The sequence below is a fragment of the Acanthopagrus latus genome, chromosome 14, assembly GCF_904848185.1.
Source record: "Acanthopagrus latus isolate v.2019 chromosome 14, fAcaLat1.1, whole genome shotgun sequence".
Classification (NCBI taxonomy): Eukaryota; Metazoa; Chordata; class Actinopteri; order Spariformes; family Sparidae; genus Acanthopagrus; species Acanthopagrus latus.
In genome coordinates, this window is record NC_051052.1 from 16063651 (window position 1) to 16079164 (window position 15514).

Here is a 15514-nt window from a genome sequence, read left to right on the forward strand (position 1 = left end):
GTGCTGCTGGCTCCACAGTAGTGCGTACGTTCTGTGCTTGCGCAAGAGGCAATAAGCCTCCTTAACAGTGGGTGGTGCTAGTCTCACGCCAGTACTCCAAAACATGAAAACAGGAAGTGATGGAACAGAATGCATAGAAAAACAAAGCACACCCAGTATTCCTCCCCTCCCACACACCGCGCTGATTCACTAGCACATCGCCAATCAGAGAATCAAGTTGCTCTGACAGCCAACAGTCAACCTTCTCAGACTTCGCATGTTGAATCGGAGCAAACGCTGCCCGCGCGGTTCCAAAAGCTTCCAACGCAGCGGAACACACCGAACAGATTTGTTCCCTAACTTGTCCGAGTCTCCCCAAACGCTTCGGATTGGCCAGCGGTTGGCCTGATGTGTTTCAGGCTTTAGTGCCGTGCGACCCAACTACAGAGCAGCTCCTCAGACCTCATCTCAGCACAGTGCCATAAAAAATAGTTTAAACTGTTTGACTTATCAGACCTGGAGGTGTCAGAATCCGACCTGGCGACAGGCTTAAAGAATATCTAGAATAACGATATAGAAATAGACAGTGTTCTCATTTATGGTCTCATTTGCTTACTTAGGATACAGTATTAATTTGAGATTGCTTCATAATCAATCAGAAGTTCCTTGTCGTATGTTTACGTCCTTTTTCCACCACTCACACTCTGATGTTTATGCTGAGTAAAGTGTATCCCATCAGTTGAGACGGTTGTGGTGGACGTCCCGTGTCTCCATGTGAGGGATGAAAGCTGTACTGTGATTGTCAGCAGTTCTCAGGGTAAACATAGAATCTTTTAATGTGGCGATTAAGTCGATCAACTGCATGTCCGCCTGGATTACAGCCGGTGATTAGACCCAAGGAGAACGCAGAGGGGAGTGGACAGACGGCTACAAAAGGCCCCCACCTGCCGCCACCCTCACCCTATGTCCCATTGTTGTGTGACTGTGAAGAGGGAGAACCTCCGCTTCACAGTAGACCAGGTGGGCTGAGAGGTTTGCGACGCATAAAAGGCTCAAGTTTTCTAACCTGCACACACTCAGGTAACGATACAGAAATGGGGAACTCAACAGGAAGCACCGTGGACGATCTGCAGGCGGTGGAGATGCACCTCTGGTACAAGAAGTTCATGACCGAGTGCCCGTCGGGTCAGCTCACCCTGCACGAGTTCAAGCAGTTCTTCGGCCTGCGAGGGCTGGACCCCGAGGCCACCGCGTACATCGAGCAGATGTTCCGGACGTTTGACATGAACAAGGTAAGATGCTGCTTTCTTGTTTGTTTTAAATTCAAGGTTTCTATAAATACTGACGTCTGGGATTTCTAGTTTATTCCTTCAAACATTTTTAATCCATAATCAACGACAACTAAAAACTATCCACAACTGACTGCATGTTTGGGAGTCGCAGTTCTTGTTTTATTTGTCAGTTCTGGGACTTAAAGATTTAGTTTTTGTGGGTCTTGCAGAAAATAGTGAGTCCAAAGTGACATCTTCACTAATCTTGTTATGTCTAAAATAGAGACATTTAATATGTAATGACATGCAATGAAATTAAAGCATCAAATTCTCATCTTGGAGAAGCTTTAACCAAAGATGTTTTAGCATTTTTGCCCAATATATTTGATGAAAAGTTTCATCGTTTTATCATTAATAATTAATTTTCTGCAACTTTTTTCAGAAGCAGTATTTTGGGAAACATTAATAAGGATTAAGGTTGCAACTGGTAACTTATCTAAATAAACTATTATTTATTGGGATGATCAAATAAACAATTCCCAGTTACAGCCCAAACTAGCATCTTTAATTTAATTATGTATGAATTTCTTTGACGTCTGTGATAAATTACAGCCTTAAATCGTCATATTTGAGGCTTTGAAAGCAGAAAAGTTATCACATTTTTACTTTTAAAAATGCCTTGAGTGATTACTTTACAATCGATTAATCATGATTGTTCAACCACTCGATCAATAGACTAACTGTTCGGGCACTTCAACCGACTTCAACTTCATTCCTCACGTGCTGCCCAACTGGAAGAACATCTGTATAAATCCAGGACACGAGGGATGCAGTGACCTCCCGGCAACGCGCCTGCAAAACATGCTGACCCTCACAGATTAATTAAGATTGTCTCGGAGCTTGCGACAGGGTCATCGCCGGATGTGTCTGTCTAAGAAGCTGCACGTCTATATTTAGTCTCCCCTCCCCACCGTCAGCTGACAAAAAGGCTGCGGTAATCTTCATGCATGATTTAAACTGTGAGATTATCTGAGAGACAATGCTTTGATGCTGAGATTGTTCCCTGTTTTCAGACGGTTCCCTGGAGATTATCCTCCATCCTGGCACGCTTCAGTTCCCACAGATAGCTTTTGGGAGTCTCTTTCAACTGAAAATAGTTGCTGATCATGCATAATCATTTATCGACACTGATCTGCTTGTTTTCTCACAGGATGGCTACATAGACTTCATGGAGTACGTGGCCGCTCTCAGTCTGGTGATGCGAGGAAAGATGGAGCACAAGCTGCGCTGGTACTTCAAACTTTATGATGTGGACGGCAACGGCTGCATCGACCGACACGAGCTCCTCAACATCATAAAGGTGCAGTACAAACTCTGGGCTTCATCACAACGCCTTGTCCTTGACGTGACACTGATGTTATCCTTTTCCTTCAGGCCATCCGCGCAATCAACGGGAATGAGAATCAGGATGTAACTGCTGAGGATTTCACCAACCGCGTGTTTGACAGGATTGATATAAACGGAGATGGTGAGTGTGTGTGTGTGTTCTGGTGATTTAGGAGAGAAATCGATGGTGGGTGGACAGTGTTTAGACATTCATCAGCTCAGTGCTGTCAAGAAACACAACAGGCATAATAAGGAGAGATACTGTAGGTGGCTGCCGAGCACAATAACAATCTTTAAACCCTTTCGGAAGTGAGTCTAATTCAACTTTTGGCCCGAGTCAAACTTTAAAGGTGAGCTCCACCGATTTTTTTTTTACATTACAAAGTCAGAGAAAGAAAAGTTGTGGATCCAGAAGCAGCCGCACGATCAATTAAGGTCTCACAAAAAAAGAAATCTGTGGGCGTAGAGAAGAGAAAGAAGTGAGATCATTAGACCTCTGCAGCCCACTCCTCATCTCTGCTCCAGGCTGTGTGAGCCGTGACCAGCATACACTCCGCTAACACCAGAGCTGCATGTTGAGTCAGTTAAAAGAAATCTGCTGCAGAATATTCTGATAATCTTTTAATTGCTTCAGTCATTACCAGTTCTGTTCAAGTTTCTTTACTGGAAGGATTTGCTGCTTTTCTTTGTCATTTATGCTAATAAATTAAGAATTACTGGGTTTGGGACTGCTGATTGGACAAAGGACGAGATTTAAAGATGTCACTTTGGGCTCTGGGAAATTTCATAAATGATTAATTGAGTAATCATGAAAATATCTGTCAGATTAACAGATAAGAACAGGAAACTACCGTAATTAGTTGCAGCTCTAAATAACACATCCAAATCTCTGTGTGAACTTAGCAGCTGAGTGGCATTATGGGTAATGTAGGTTTTTAAGGATTTTGAGTAGAATGCACAAATCAGCCACAGATTGTTCACTATTACCAGAAAACCTCCTGTGTTGTTTAAGGAGGATAATCTGGGTTAAATGAATAAAATAAACCTCAATCACATCTTCTGGATCGTAACTAAAGTTATTGGCCAGCTGAAATCTAAAAACATACTTCCTAATATTGTTGTTTTCTTGATTTCCACATATAAAAATCTAAATCTATACAATTTATTATGGGAGAGAACATGAAGAATTGCCTCAAAATCCTCCAGGGGCTTCCAAAGCGTCATTCTCCAGGCAGTGATTAGAAGAAATAGTAAAAATAATATGTATAAATTAAATTAAGTAGATGATTTAGCTGTGCTAGCTACGCACCAGCAAAAAGGTCAAGTGTTGTTTTAGATGATGAGCGGTGTTATCATAAATTTGATTGACACCCTTAGCGCAGATATGACAGACTCACTTACACAAGATTAGATTTCACTGTCTTTAAACTGTGGCAATTAGGAGTCAGAATTTTAGTTTAAAGCTAAATCTGTTGAGTGCTCTTTCAAAACTTCACTTAATTCAGAAGTCCTATCATACTTTCATGTCTTTAAATACAATTTTTCTCCCTCCAAAGGTGAGCTCTCCCTGGAGGAGTTTGTGGCCGGCGCCCGCAGTGACGAAGATTTCATGGAGGTGATGATAAAAAGTCTGGACCTCTCCCACATTGTGGCCATGATCCACAACAGGCGGCACAGTGTTTAGATCCGCTCGGCCCGACTGACTCATCCTCATTCATGATTTCACCCGAGCGCTTCAGTACGTTGCCTCTGGTAAAATAAGTCATTTATTGACTGAGATTTCTATTAAGATTGAATCCAGTTGAATATGATGCCAGTGTAGTGCAAACACTGACATTTCTTCTTCTTTTTTTAAAAACCTCTAAAGAAAGACACACATGCACTTTAAAATGCACTTGGATGACTCAGTGAACCAGTGCAGACTGGTCATTGTCCTTGTTTAATGACGCTGAGCTCTCCCAAGGCCACCTTGGCATGAGGGATGATCTCTCTGACGCTGCACTCACCCACTGATACCTCCGGGGATAAAACAGGGAGATAGAGGAGCAGAGTGGCAATTATATGCACTCAATGCTTTCCAAATCTTTTTTTTTTTTCCTGGGTCTGGGTTCCTCTGCATCACATTACTCAACTCTCTGTTTACTCGCTCCTGCCTGAAGGCAAACAGGAGGAAGCCATGACTCTGTGCTTCACATCCAGCTCATTTGATCGAGCCAAAGGCTGAAATACAGAGCGGGTAAAGGTTTCCTGAGGAGATTAACCAAGTGCGCACATCGATTGTCGAGTGTTTACCTTTTTATAACTTTTTTTTTTTTAATTGATTCAAGTAGAAACAAAAGGTGAAAACACAGGCTCGGCATTCTGTTTGGTCCTGTGTGTGTGGGTGTATCATTTGCTGCTTGACACACATGGATCACCTGTGATGTTGCTTATTTGTACAATAAAAATCAATTCAAGCCTACTGTGTAATGTCTCTGTTTAATGTACAGGATATGAGTGTGTCGCAGCATGTACACAGCAAATAATCAGCTTCAGTCCAGCCTCTTGTTGCCATAAAAACAGCACACAAAACTGACACAACCCACCGCACCTCAAGGCGTTTTTAGGAAGTCTGGGAATCCACAGGAACAAATACAGTTTCAAAGTCAGAGGAAGGCCAGTCAAGCTTATTTTATACACCGCGCATTAACTCAATTTATGGCTCGATGATGGCATGGACTTGTCGACAGCCAAGAAAATTAGGATATTAAAGGTGAGTTTAATCATTTCCTAAATACAGCCCGATTAAAATGAGACAGCCCGTCAGAGAGCAGTTTTTTTTTTCTCTCTAATGGCCGGGCCACATATCAGGCATGAGTGTATGTGGCGTAACGTCTTGCTTTTCAGTGCATCATCAAGAGATTCACAGTCTCGCTTATGTCTCCTGGCTAAAATAGACCTAAAAATCCCCTGTGGATACTTATTACAACCAGCATTTCACTACAGTGTTCATGTCTGTATCTGTAGAATATTTCACAGACATGAAGAGAATACATCCAACAGCTGAAGGGCAATATGTTTCCTCTGCACTCTTTTGTATGTTTCTCTCTCTCTCTCTTTCAGCGAGGGTAAAGGAAAATCACGCTTTCATCTTTGTTGAACGTGCTCAAAGGCAAACTTGACCATAACACGTTAACTCAGCCTAGTCTTTGTTAAACAGGTCACGGCTTTTAAACAAATGCAGCTAAATACATGAATTCACAAACAGACTTGCTGGCAAGCACTGATCTAGTTTACTGTTCAAAGGTTAAAAGAGGGAGGAGTAAACCTGAGACCAAATAAATGCTTTTAGACAATAACTCCTCTTAAAATAAATGTTTTATACATTATAGTATCAGTATCTGTTGACTTCAGCATGCAGAGTAATAACAGAGTAAACAAAGGTGACACATTACGGAAACAAAATTCTCCCTTTGAGCAAGGGCGATGATTCACCTGCATGCTGCCAAGGTCGCTCTACATCAGGCTAAAATGTTAAACCTGCACTGTTTATTTTTCTCTCCTTATTTGAAGCAGTTCAGACTCTCCTACTACAACAAAGCTGGATGTTTCTTTTACATACAAAGCAAATAAATGAAAAAAAAAATTAAGCAACTTGCCAATATGGCATTTATTTAATAGAAATACAAATATTTAACATGGTTAACAGACTTTAGAAGAAAATACATATAAGCTCATTGATGCACCACAAGGGGGCAGTGACATAATTGGATTAATTTTCCTCCACAAAATTCTCAACAAGAATCTGAGCGCCTCATTTTGCCATTTTCTCCTCCTTAAGTATGTAAATCCTCCTTTTGTCTTACTGTCACAGTTCTTCATCTGTACTTTATTCACAGCAGCTCACAGGAAGTCGTACAGGTACTTGATGATCTCAAAATTCACCGTCCTGGAAGATAAATCACACAAAGCACATTCTCAGTAAAATGAAAGAAACGACCAAAGGTTAATTCCCTTGAGTAATCCTCTATTAAGTCTAAGTCAGGTGTTAACAGACACACATACACACCTGGATATGGCACAGATGAAGTCCATAGATACGGCACATTTGTACTTTGGAGCGTCAAGCTGGTCATCGTGACTGACCTTAGTCAACAGCTGTAAGGTCACCAGAGAGGAGATCTGAATGGAGAATAAAGGGAAAGTAAAATGACTTTCTGTTCTGCTTCTTTTAACACAGCTTGATGCAGAGGCACTGAATGACGGCAGCCAGTTGCGCAGATACGGGTTGAGCCTAATTTCCTAAAACCATTTCATGCTCGAGCCATAAATAGATCAGCATTTGGCCACGGATCCTGAAATGCACGACCATATGGGTAGAAAACTCTCATCTGAGACACTGTGGTCATTCCGCTTGATTTAACATTTAAATACTGTTCCACTTACACCCAGAAATCCTCAGATTTTTATGGCTTACATTCTTTTTCATTTGCTGATCCAGCAAATGTGGACAAAAGGAAATTAAATGATTTTCCATAGTCAGTATGAACCAATTTACAGACTTCCTAGAGCGAACTTTAGGAGGCACAGTGGCGGACAAAGATGTCAAGCACCACGGGACTAAATGACGGGCAAAATTAAATCAATACGGAGCTCAATTTAACTAAAAATTGTAGCGTTTAAAAAGGCAAGCAGAGAGGTTAATTAAACTCTTTCTTTTTAGATGGATAATGTTGGTGTGTTGCTGACAAACACAAACATTTTATTTGTCCTTCGCTAAATGTGTCAAGTCATCACAGACTCCACACCAACAGCAGAGGACAGCCTCATCCACATGTACTTGTAACGGTCACAACAGGCAGATTTAAACAAGCTTGCTCTCTTGATCCCAGGCTTTTCCAAGATGTTTTGTCAGATATGTGTAGACAGATGTTGGGCTGGGAACTGTGGTGTGGTGCTTTGAGCTAAATGGTAAACTAAACTCAGTCAAAGGACTACCATTAGCACAACAACACAACTTCTGTTGCACCAGAGGAGCCTCCTCTAGTTTCCTCTGTCCGTGTGCAGGTGATTTTGACTAAATCTGTTCACTGTCTACAGTGAAATATGTTAAAAATCAGTCAAAATGTAAATGTTAAGTGACACTGACCTGGGAGAAGATGCTGGCAGTGGGGGCGACTCTGCTGTCAACCACACTGTAGAAAATGGCGAGCAGGCGGTCAAGAGGGAAGGGCTTTGGTCCCAGAAGGTGGTTACTTGTCTAGAAACAAGACAATTTATTGATTTTATATGAAAAACATGTCTTTAAAATGGATGGAAATCAAAGTCAGTGTTGCATTGAATAATCACCTTTTCATTTTTCTTCATGAAGTTTGTTTTTCTTATTTTACCGTGGTGCTGTTGGGAGAAAACAGAGGGTCATGACTCATAAATCATCAGTTTGCCTGAAAGGGCTTTCCAATCTGTACATACAACAACCTCTACCCTCAGAAAACACAACTACAGAAGCATGACTGTCACAGAAGGTGTGTAATCATTTACTATAAAATTCCTCTACCTTTAGGAAGAAGCGTTTATCTGTGCGAGCAGGGTTGTAGGACGCCAGGTAGGCAGCAATCAACAGGAACTTGGAGTAATAAGGCAGTTCAACGTGAGTGTGAGCAGATAAACCTGAGGGGGGGCAAATGCAATGAGTCAGACGTGTTAAGCTAAAACTGAAGCAGATGATTTATTTTTGGTGTGATGAGCTTACAAGTTATTACCGGAACAGGGAAAAAAAAATATCACAATTTCAGCATGTGTGACTGCACTCTATCAGCAGATTTACACTTTAACATCTGCTCTGCAATCATATTGCGTCGCTCAGTGTGTGTTGGTACCTCTCAAGGCTCCACACTCCCTCTCCTCCATTTGCTGCAGCTGCTCCCACTGAAGACTGAAGAGAGAGAAAAGAGAAGACACACAATAATGAGAAGACACCACAACAAACAAGCAGGATCACTGGAGTGAGTTGTTAGATCAAAGGTGATGCGGTTTATGCGCAGATGTTGATGTTGATATTAAAGAATACAGACCTTGACACTTCTCTCAGGTAAACAGTCTGCATTGCTTTTTTCAAATGAGGCTCGATGTTTCTCCAGAGCTTGTGGGTGTCAGTTTCTTTTACTGAAGACAGAAAACAGAGCAGCATTGTTGAAAAAGCCAAAGTAGCATATGAGGATCCATGTCTGCACATAAAAGAGAAGGGATGTAATTATAAAAGCAAAGAAAAACAACGCGGAAACTGTGAAAAAAAACACCAAAGCTAGTTAAGTAAGCATCAATAATTATACATTAACAATGCATCAGACTATGCAGGTCACCCAAACTATAAGTAACCTTTTAGCCTCTTTATGCTCGTTGTTTTGGTTTAAACTTTGTACAACAGCCACTTGTTGTTGCTTTCATCAAAAAAATATATTATATCATCTTCACACAACCAAATTGCACACAGACAAAGTCAGTGACCAGCCAAACATCCAGACAAAGAGGAAAGCAAAACGGAGCTACAATAACAGGGATTTCAGGTCTGCATTTAGGATTTATGCTCTACCTTCAGCTGTTATGGATTATTCTAAGGGAGGTAACATCAGATGGAAACATACCTACTATGAGTTTCTTAAAGATAAATGTTACAGCAGAGATGTATTAAATCAGACTGTACAGGTGTACCTGACAAAGTGGCTACTTAGTTTAATCAAAACATAAAGCAGCTTATTCATTTACAATTCATCCGTCTTGTGCTGTGACGGTGCCATCAGCGGGAGAAATCAATACCTGTGTCAGACTGAAGGCCAACTACATCATAAAATATATATAAAGCCATCAACAGCTGAATACAAAAGAAGCTGCGTGTGTCTGTATAACCAGGCTATTTGTTTACCAACATATCTTAACTTAACGTGGTGATGACATGTCAGTGTTGTTGTTTACAGCTGAAGAATGCTTTCTTTGAGCGGCAAAAAAAAAAAAAACAATAAATGTGGGACATTTCAATATGACAAAAAGATCCCTCTTGAATGAACACAGAGAAAAGGGGTAAAATAAGGTATTTTTAAATATTGATCAGCTGTCAGATGGATGAATACACGTCTTTATGCTTTACCTTTTCCCTCTGCCAGCGGCTCACAGAACTTTGAAAAGTTTAGGGCAGCCTAGTTAAAGAAAAGAGATCGATGATGACAGAATGAAGGAAAATCAAAACAACAAAAAAAACGTGTGCACGTGTGTGTGTGTGTGTGTGTGTGTGTGTGTGTGTGTGTGTGTGTCTGACCAGGTGGCGAAGCTCTCTGAGGTCCCGACAGACCGAGTAAAACACTCCCAGCAGGATGTTGATGTAGGAGGAGTAAAACTCTGCCGAATATGACGGATGTTTGTCCTGGGACAAAATCTGCTGCAGCTCACCTACAAATAGATGAACAGACACATACAGTCACCATCCTCAGACTCACACAGACATATTATGAAGCATAATGTGTCTCTAACACAAGCCAAACATTTCCTCACATATCAAGAACAATGATTCACTCCCTCTAAGAGCTGCATTTATACCGTGGCGTTTTATAATCCAATATTCCTCCTGTCGAACGTGTGAAGACAAAATCACAGGTACATCTCACGCTGCATCCACCAAGTGTGTGTCATGATTATGCATGCAGTGTGGTGGGAGTTATTCATAACACGGGCTGATGCATCGTGTGTGCGAACAATGATACCTTTACTGTAGTCAGGGAAATGGAGCAGAAGGGGCTCGAAGCAGCCGGTGTTCGGTCTGAACTTGTCCCAGACGATTTCACTGAGCAGGATGACGGTGACGTTGTCGTCCACCTGAAAAGGACACACAGCGTTCAAATATGTTATATAACAGTGGTTCTGTCCAACAAGTGGACTCAACTCGTGTTAGGTCAGTGAAAGTCTCCATGGCTACACACTATGCCACCTTGAATTTATGTGTTTTATTTACTTAATATATTTCTAACTGTTTTGGAGACAGCAGATTTTATTCAAAGCAAATTATTTAGGTCAGTGATGAAGCAAAAATACTTTCCCTATTTTCAGCTTCTCAAATGTGACAATTTGGTGCCTTTTCTCTACTTAATATAATTCTTGTTTGAATATTGTTCAACTGAAATCTGACATCAACATCATAATGTGCTTAAGGGACATTTGATAACTTTCATTTTTAAAGTAAAGAAAATGTTGGATTCAAACAACATTAATTTAGTTACAAAACTGTTTAGAAAAATTACAATTGTCTTCAGCCATGATGAGAGGCTTAGGCAATTTAACAAAACTGATTTATATCTGTGCGTGCAGCCATAAAGTAATGACTAAATATCAAAAATAGATTGTAGCAATGATAAAAAATAACAAGCTGAAAAAAAAAAAACCAAGATGTAGGCTGAATCCAAAGCTATTTATTCCTGCCTTAATACAACATTTACAAACTGTATAAGCAATGACGAATTAACTGTGTTCTTGCCATAGAAACTGTCATAAATAGATATTCACTGTTCAGTCCATCAGCTTAACAATTAGTTGATTATTCTTTTCACCTCTTGAGCCACACTAAATAAAAAAATTTGATGAATGCCAAGGTTTCTGCCATCAGTTACATTCAGTCAGACAGATCAGGCTCAGCTTTTTAAGTTTAACAGCGAGGCCTCGTGTTACCTTCAGTAAAAGTTATGCCCATGGGTTCAACCTAATGAAGTAAAAAGATCTTAAAATTTGAGAGCACCGGTATCAGATACTGACAAATGAGGCAGCATGGTAAGATCATCAAGAGGGAAGAAGCTGCAGAACATGTAAGGCATCATGGGGTGCTGGCACAACATATCCTGATCCAATTAGATCTGAAGTTTGGCAGACATCACAAAGTAAAACACTTACAGAGCGGGAACACACTCTGACCTCCTGCCTCTCTGCCACTATGATAGAATACAACCGAATACTAAACCACTAAATTTGTCATGTTCGTCTTTGTGCTCACAGACTTTAATAATTATATTAACAAGTATAATACACTTTAGAGACGCAACACGCCTTTTATCATCCATGTAAACATGCACTGTAATTATCACCCTGTTCGGCAGCATTGTAGCAGCATGACATTGAGTAGACAGGTTCCACTCTACAATCATAATCAACCTGAAAACAATTAACTTTCACCAGAATAAACCACATATAATCACACAAGTTTTTGTCCTCTTGATGTCCTTAATTAAAATGCTGCGAGTGGCTGCCATCCTTCCTTCCTAGCTGCATCATGAAAGAGATCCGCACACTCAGCTCAAGGTCATTCATTACAAAAGAATCTCCTCCAGTCCCTCTCCATCATCAACAACAATAAAGTGGCTCACTTGATAGATAACACTGCACTTAGTTTCTCACCAATTCCTGAAGACGCAGCAGAGCAGGGAGGAGATTGGCATCGGTGTCTCTCAGAAGCTCAGCTTTTTCCATCACCTGAAAAATATATTTGTGCATTTGAGCTGATATTGTAACCTCCATACTCATCAGAGGAGGTTGTGGATGGCTGTTTTATCACAACAAATTACTGTTTTATATGCTGCGAGCTCACTCTCAAACCTAAAGGAGGCGATGAAGCCAAAACACAAGATTATACCTGCTCCTGTGCATGCTGAGAACCCCACTTGTTTTCTTCAGGCGAATGCATCTGGAGCTTTGTTTAGCATCTATTTGCATATGTTATCACAAGTAATCATATTATCTTACAAACATTTAAGTGACACATCCAAAGAATAGATAATTTGACACGCCATGGATTACACTGTAGCAATGTGGTGTGCCAAGTGAGAGTGATTTTCTGTTTGAGGCGTAAAGTGCACGGCACTCACAATGTATCGCGTCTGCTTGGCAGGAGTCTGGGAGCAGTGCTGTCTGTAGATGCGTACAAAGTCAGACAGGGAGGGACTGCGGGGGAGCAGCGAGGCGGCATCACAGCCAAAGAAGGACAGCAGCACTTGTTCAAACAGCAACGCGACAGAAACACATTCGACACAGCTGACTGTGGCGTGAGGAAGCTGCAGAGAGGAGGAGGAATGATGAAAGACAACCAGTTTGATATCTGTGGAGTGAAAAATGAATCTCTGCTTTTGTTGCACACTGAACATTACAATGATGTGACAAAGCAGTCATAACATGTTTTCTTGTCACAGCCTCCTCTGCTGTGATTTTGTGTTACTTAATCGAAGAAATAGGTTGTTAAATGAACACAAAAGTCAAGTCTGTTATTATCATTATTATATATAGCAGCAACAATTAGTCACATAATTGATTAGTCGATTCGAAAACAAATTAATTTGTAACTATTCAGAATGTATTAGAGGGATTTTTTTTTTTTTTAATTATAGACTAAATTAGGGTTGCATATTATACGGCTTCAGGATTGACACCACAATGTGTTCAGTCTGCACTGTAGTTTAATTATTGATTACTTGATATGATTGTAACGTCTCACTGATGGCAAAAGAAGAAAGTGTGAGAAGGCTCTCTTTAGACCCTGAAAAGCTTTACTTTTTATATTTAGTCATACGAGAAAAATGTTCAGAAAGAGACGAGAGAAGTCTGTTTTTTTCTAAATCATACTCCAATACTATAAATACATTTTAAATGAATAAGGTTGATATAAGCCTGTGCACGCACTGTAAGTACGCACAACGTTTCGGGGCACTAAATGCAATAGAATTTACTGAAGGAATCGAGCTACCACCCCAAACTTTTTGTACTTTCAGTGAAATGTAATATTTCCAAGGACGAAGCTCCCTTTCAACAGACTGATGAAGGAAGCTCGGTATGACTGAATTCTCTGCTTGTTTGTCCTGTAACAGTTTTCTGCAGAACAAGAAATTATTTCTCATGTTGACAACAAACATGGATCCCCTAACCTCTGACATGTTCACACACAAACACCATCCAGCCCCGATCAGTCCCTGAGCTGAAAGCAAACATCTCTTTCTCACCTCAAGTTCCCTCAGCAGAACTTGCATCACATGACTCTTCCCTGAAGCCCGATGACCATAGATGAAGATTGATGGGTAGCTGCATTGCTGGGGCTGTGAAAAGAATTGAACACATTTGTACTCAATATAACAGTGACATTTTATTGAGATCAATAACAATCTTAACAAATAAGCTCCCCCTCTATCAGTGTTTAGTGCCACGTTAACAAATAATTGATTCTGACTTTAATCATCAAATTAAATCGACGTCTGTTGACTTTGTCCTTGACTGAAGACACTGTTAGCTCATTCAGTTTCCTGAACAAATTCAATTAGTTGATTTAACTGAATAAAGCCAACTAATCTAACTAATGAACTACTCTAAACATTCCTTTGTCAGCCAAGACCCTGATGCAAAATGGACAGATGTAACTGATAAAACGTTTATTGACACAGGAGTCATTGGTTGAACATGAACAAGTCTCATTTAAGTAAGTTAAAAATGTAAAATGTCAAGCAGACATCGTTATTATTTTTGCTTTGGGGTTGGCAAATATAGCTTTTTCAGGGCCAATATGTATAAGTATTATAAGGAGTCATGAAAGTCATGATGCTAGCGCCAGTAAACAAACAGGAGCTGTCACCAGCCTGAGACCACATACCTGTCCCATGAGCGACAGCAGCATCCCCGCCTGGACCTCCCTGCAGGGCAGCAGCTCTGCCACCCTCTGCAACCTCTCCTCCTCGTACCCTGAATGCTGTAACAGGGCTGTCATCTTCGTACTACCAACCACAACACCGCCTGGAGCTCTGTGACATGCGGCTACACACGAGCAAGCTAACGTTAGCTTAAAGTTCAGTTACAGCACATTCACCGTACCAAACTGTGGACGACGACTTCCAGAATTCCGTCAAAATGCGAGAAAAGGCGATGAATACTCAATAAACTATCCACTGTGAACACGACAGGGTGCTACTGGAATATCCATACCCGAAAATAAAATGTGTAAACAGCTTAAAATGCGGTGAAAAAGTGAGTTAAAGTTGGAAACAAACACACAAGTGAGTGCACTCCTTGGAGTTTCGCGCGCGCTTTCAGTTTACGTCAAATGACGGTCGCGCAATAGCAGCCAATCACAGATCACCGAAAGAATCATGGGTAATGGAGTTTTTAGCACTAAAACTGTATTTTGGGTAAATAAAGGGAAATAATCAATTAAAAGCAAACTGTTATGACATTTTCTATTAGATTTTGATTGGATTTTGACCTTAAATATGGAAAATGCTGTCTCAGCGTCAAAATATTTATATATGTTTTAATATAGAGAGTATTTATTTTACATATTAAGATAAATTATAGGCTATCTTGCAATTCCATGACAACTGGGTAAACATCTGCTGATGAGGAAGTCAGTGCGATAGAATTAAAAGCTCCACAAAAGCCTCAAGAGGTGCTGAGCTGACCTTGTCATAAGATCATTTGTATTGTCTGACAAAACAATTAACCAATATTACAACATCAAAATTAAAGGCTAACAAATCATAATGAGCAAAATGAATATTCATTTAGAGAGAAAAAAAAATAGGAACACAGACCTCATATATATTTCACAGAGCAAGCTGCAAAAATTTAGACTCGATCTGACAAATCAGTATCATTGGGCTCAGATTCGCTTGAAAGTAAATACCATAAAGCCAATTGAAGTAGTACTCCGGTCATTTTATGTTCGTTTTAATTACTATGTTATCATTATTATTCTTACAGTTGTTGACTGTTTGCACGCTTTTAATCTAATATTTTAATATTAAATTAAATTCCTTATACAATCAGGATATTAGTGTGATTCGAAAGGGATTATTACACTATATTATTCTGTGCTGTTTTTACAATATCAG

The 15514-nt window shown here is 40.2% G+C and overlaps 2 protein-coding genes across 3 annotated transcripts; one reads left to right on the forward strand and one right to left on the reverse strand.

The window, feature by feature from the left end:
* The first annotated feature begins 1073 nt into the window (after positions 1-1073).
* Positions 1074-4997, forward strand: guca1a (guanylate cyclase activator 1A). The gene is made up of 4 exons (XM_037122068.1): positions 1074-1271; positions 2461-2610; positions 2685-2778; positions 4193-4997. The coding sequence occupies exons 1-4, from the start codon at positions 1074-1076 to the stop codon at positions 4318-4320; spliced, it is 570 nt and encodes a 189-aa protein (XP_036977963.1). The 3' UTR covers positions 4321-4997.
* Positions 4998-6147: 1150 nt separating this feature from the next.
* On the reverse strand, positions 6148-14738 carry orc5 (origin recognition complex, subunit 5). 2 transcript variants are annotated; one of them, XM_037122509.1, is made up of 15 exons: positions 14499-14738; positions 14281-14376; positions 13640-13732; positions 12515-12700; positions 12048-12122; positions 10370-10481; positions 9928-10058; positions 9760-9808; positions 8690-8780; positions 8495-8550; positions 8173-8285; positions 7965-8012; positions 7765-7875; positions 6685-6797; positions 6148-6564 (listed from the first exon to the last, which is right to left on the reverse strand). In XM_037122509.1, exons 2-15 carry the CDS (start codon positions 14302-14304, stop codon positions 6519-6521), a joined length of 1248 nt encoding a protein of 415 aa, XP_036978404.1. In that variant the 5' UTR covers positions 14305-14376; positions 14499-14738; the 3' UTR covers positions 6148-6518. The 2 variants fall into 2 exon arrangements, with proteins under 2 accessions (XP_036978404.1, XP_036978403.1); XM_037122508.1 differs by having other exon boundaries at positions 14281-14738.
* Between the last annotated feature and the right edge of the window lie 776 nt (positions 14739-15514).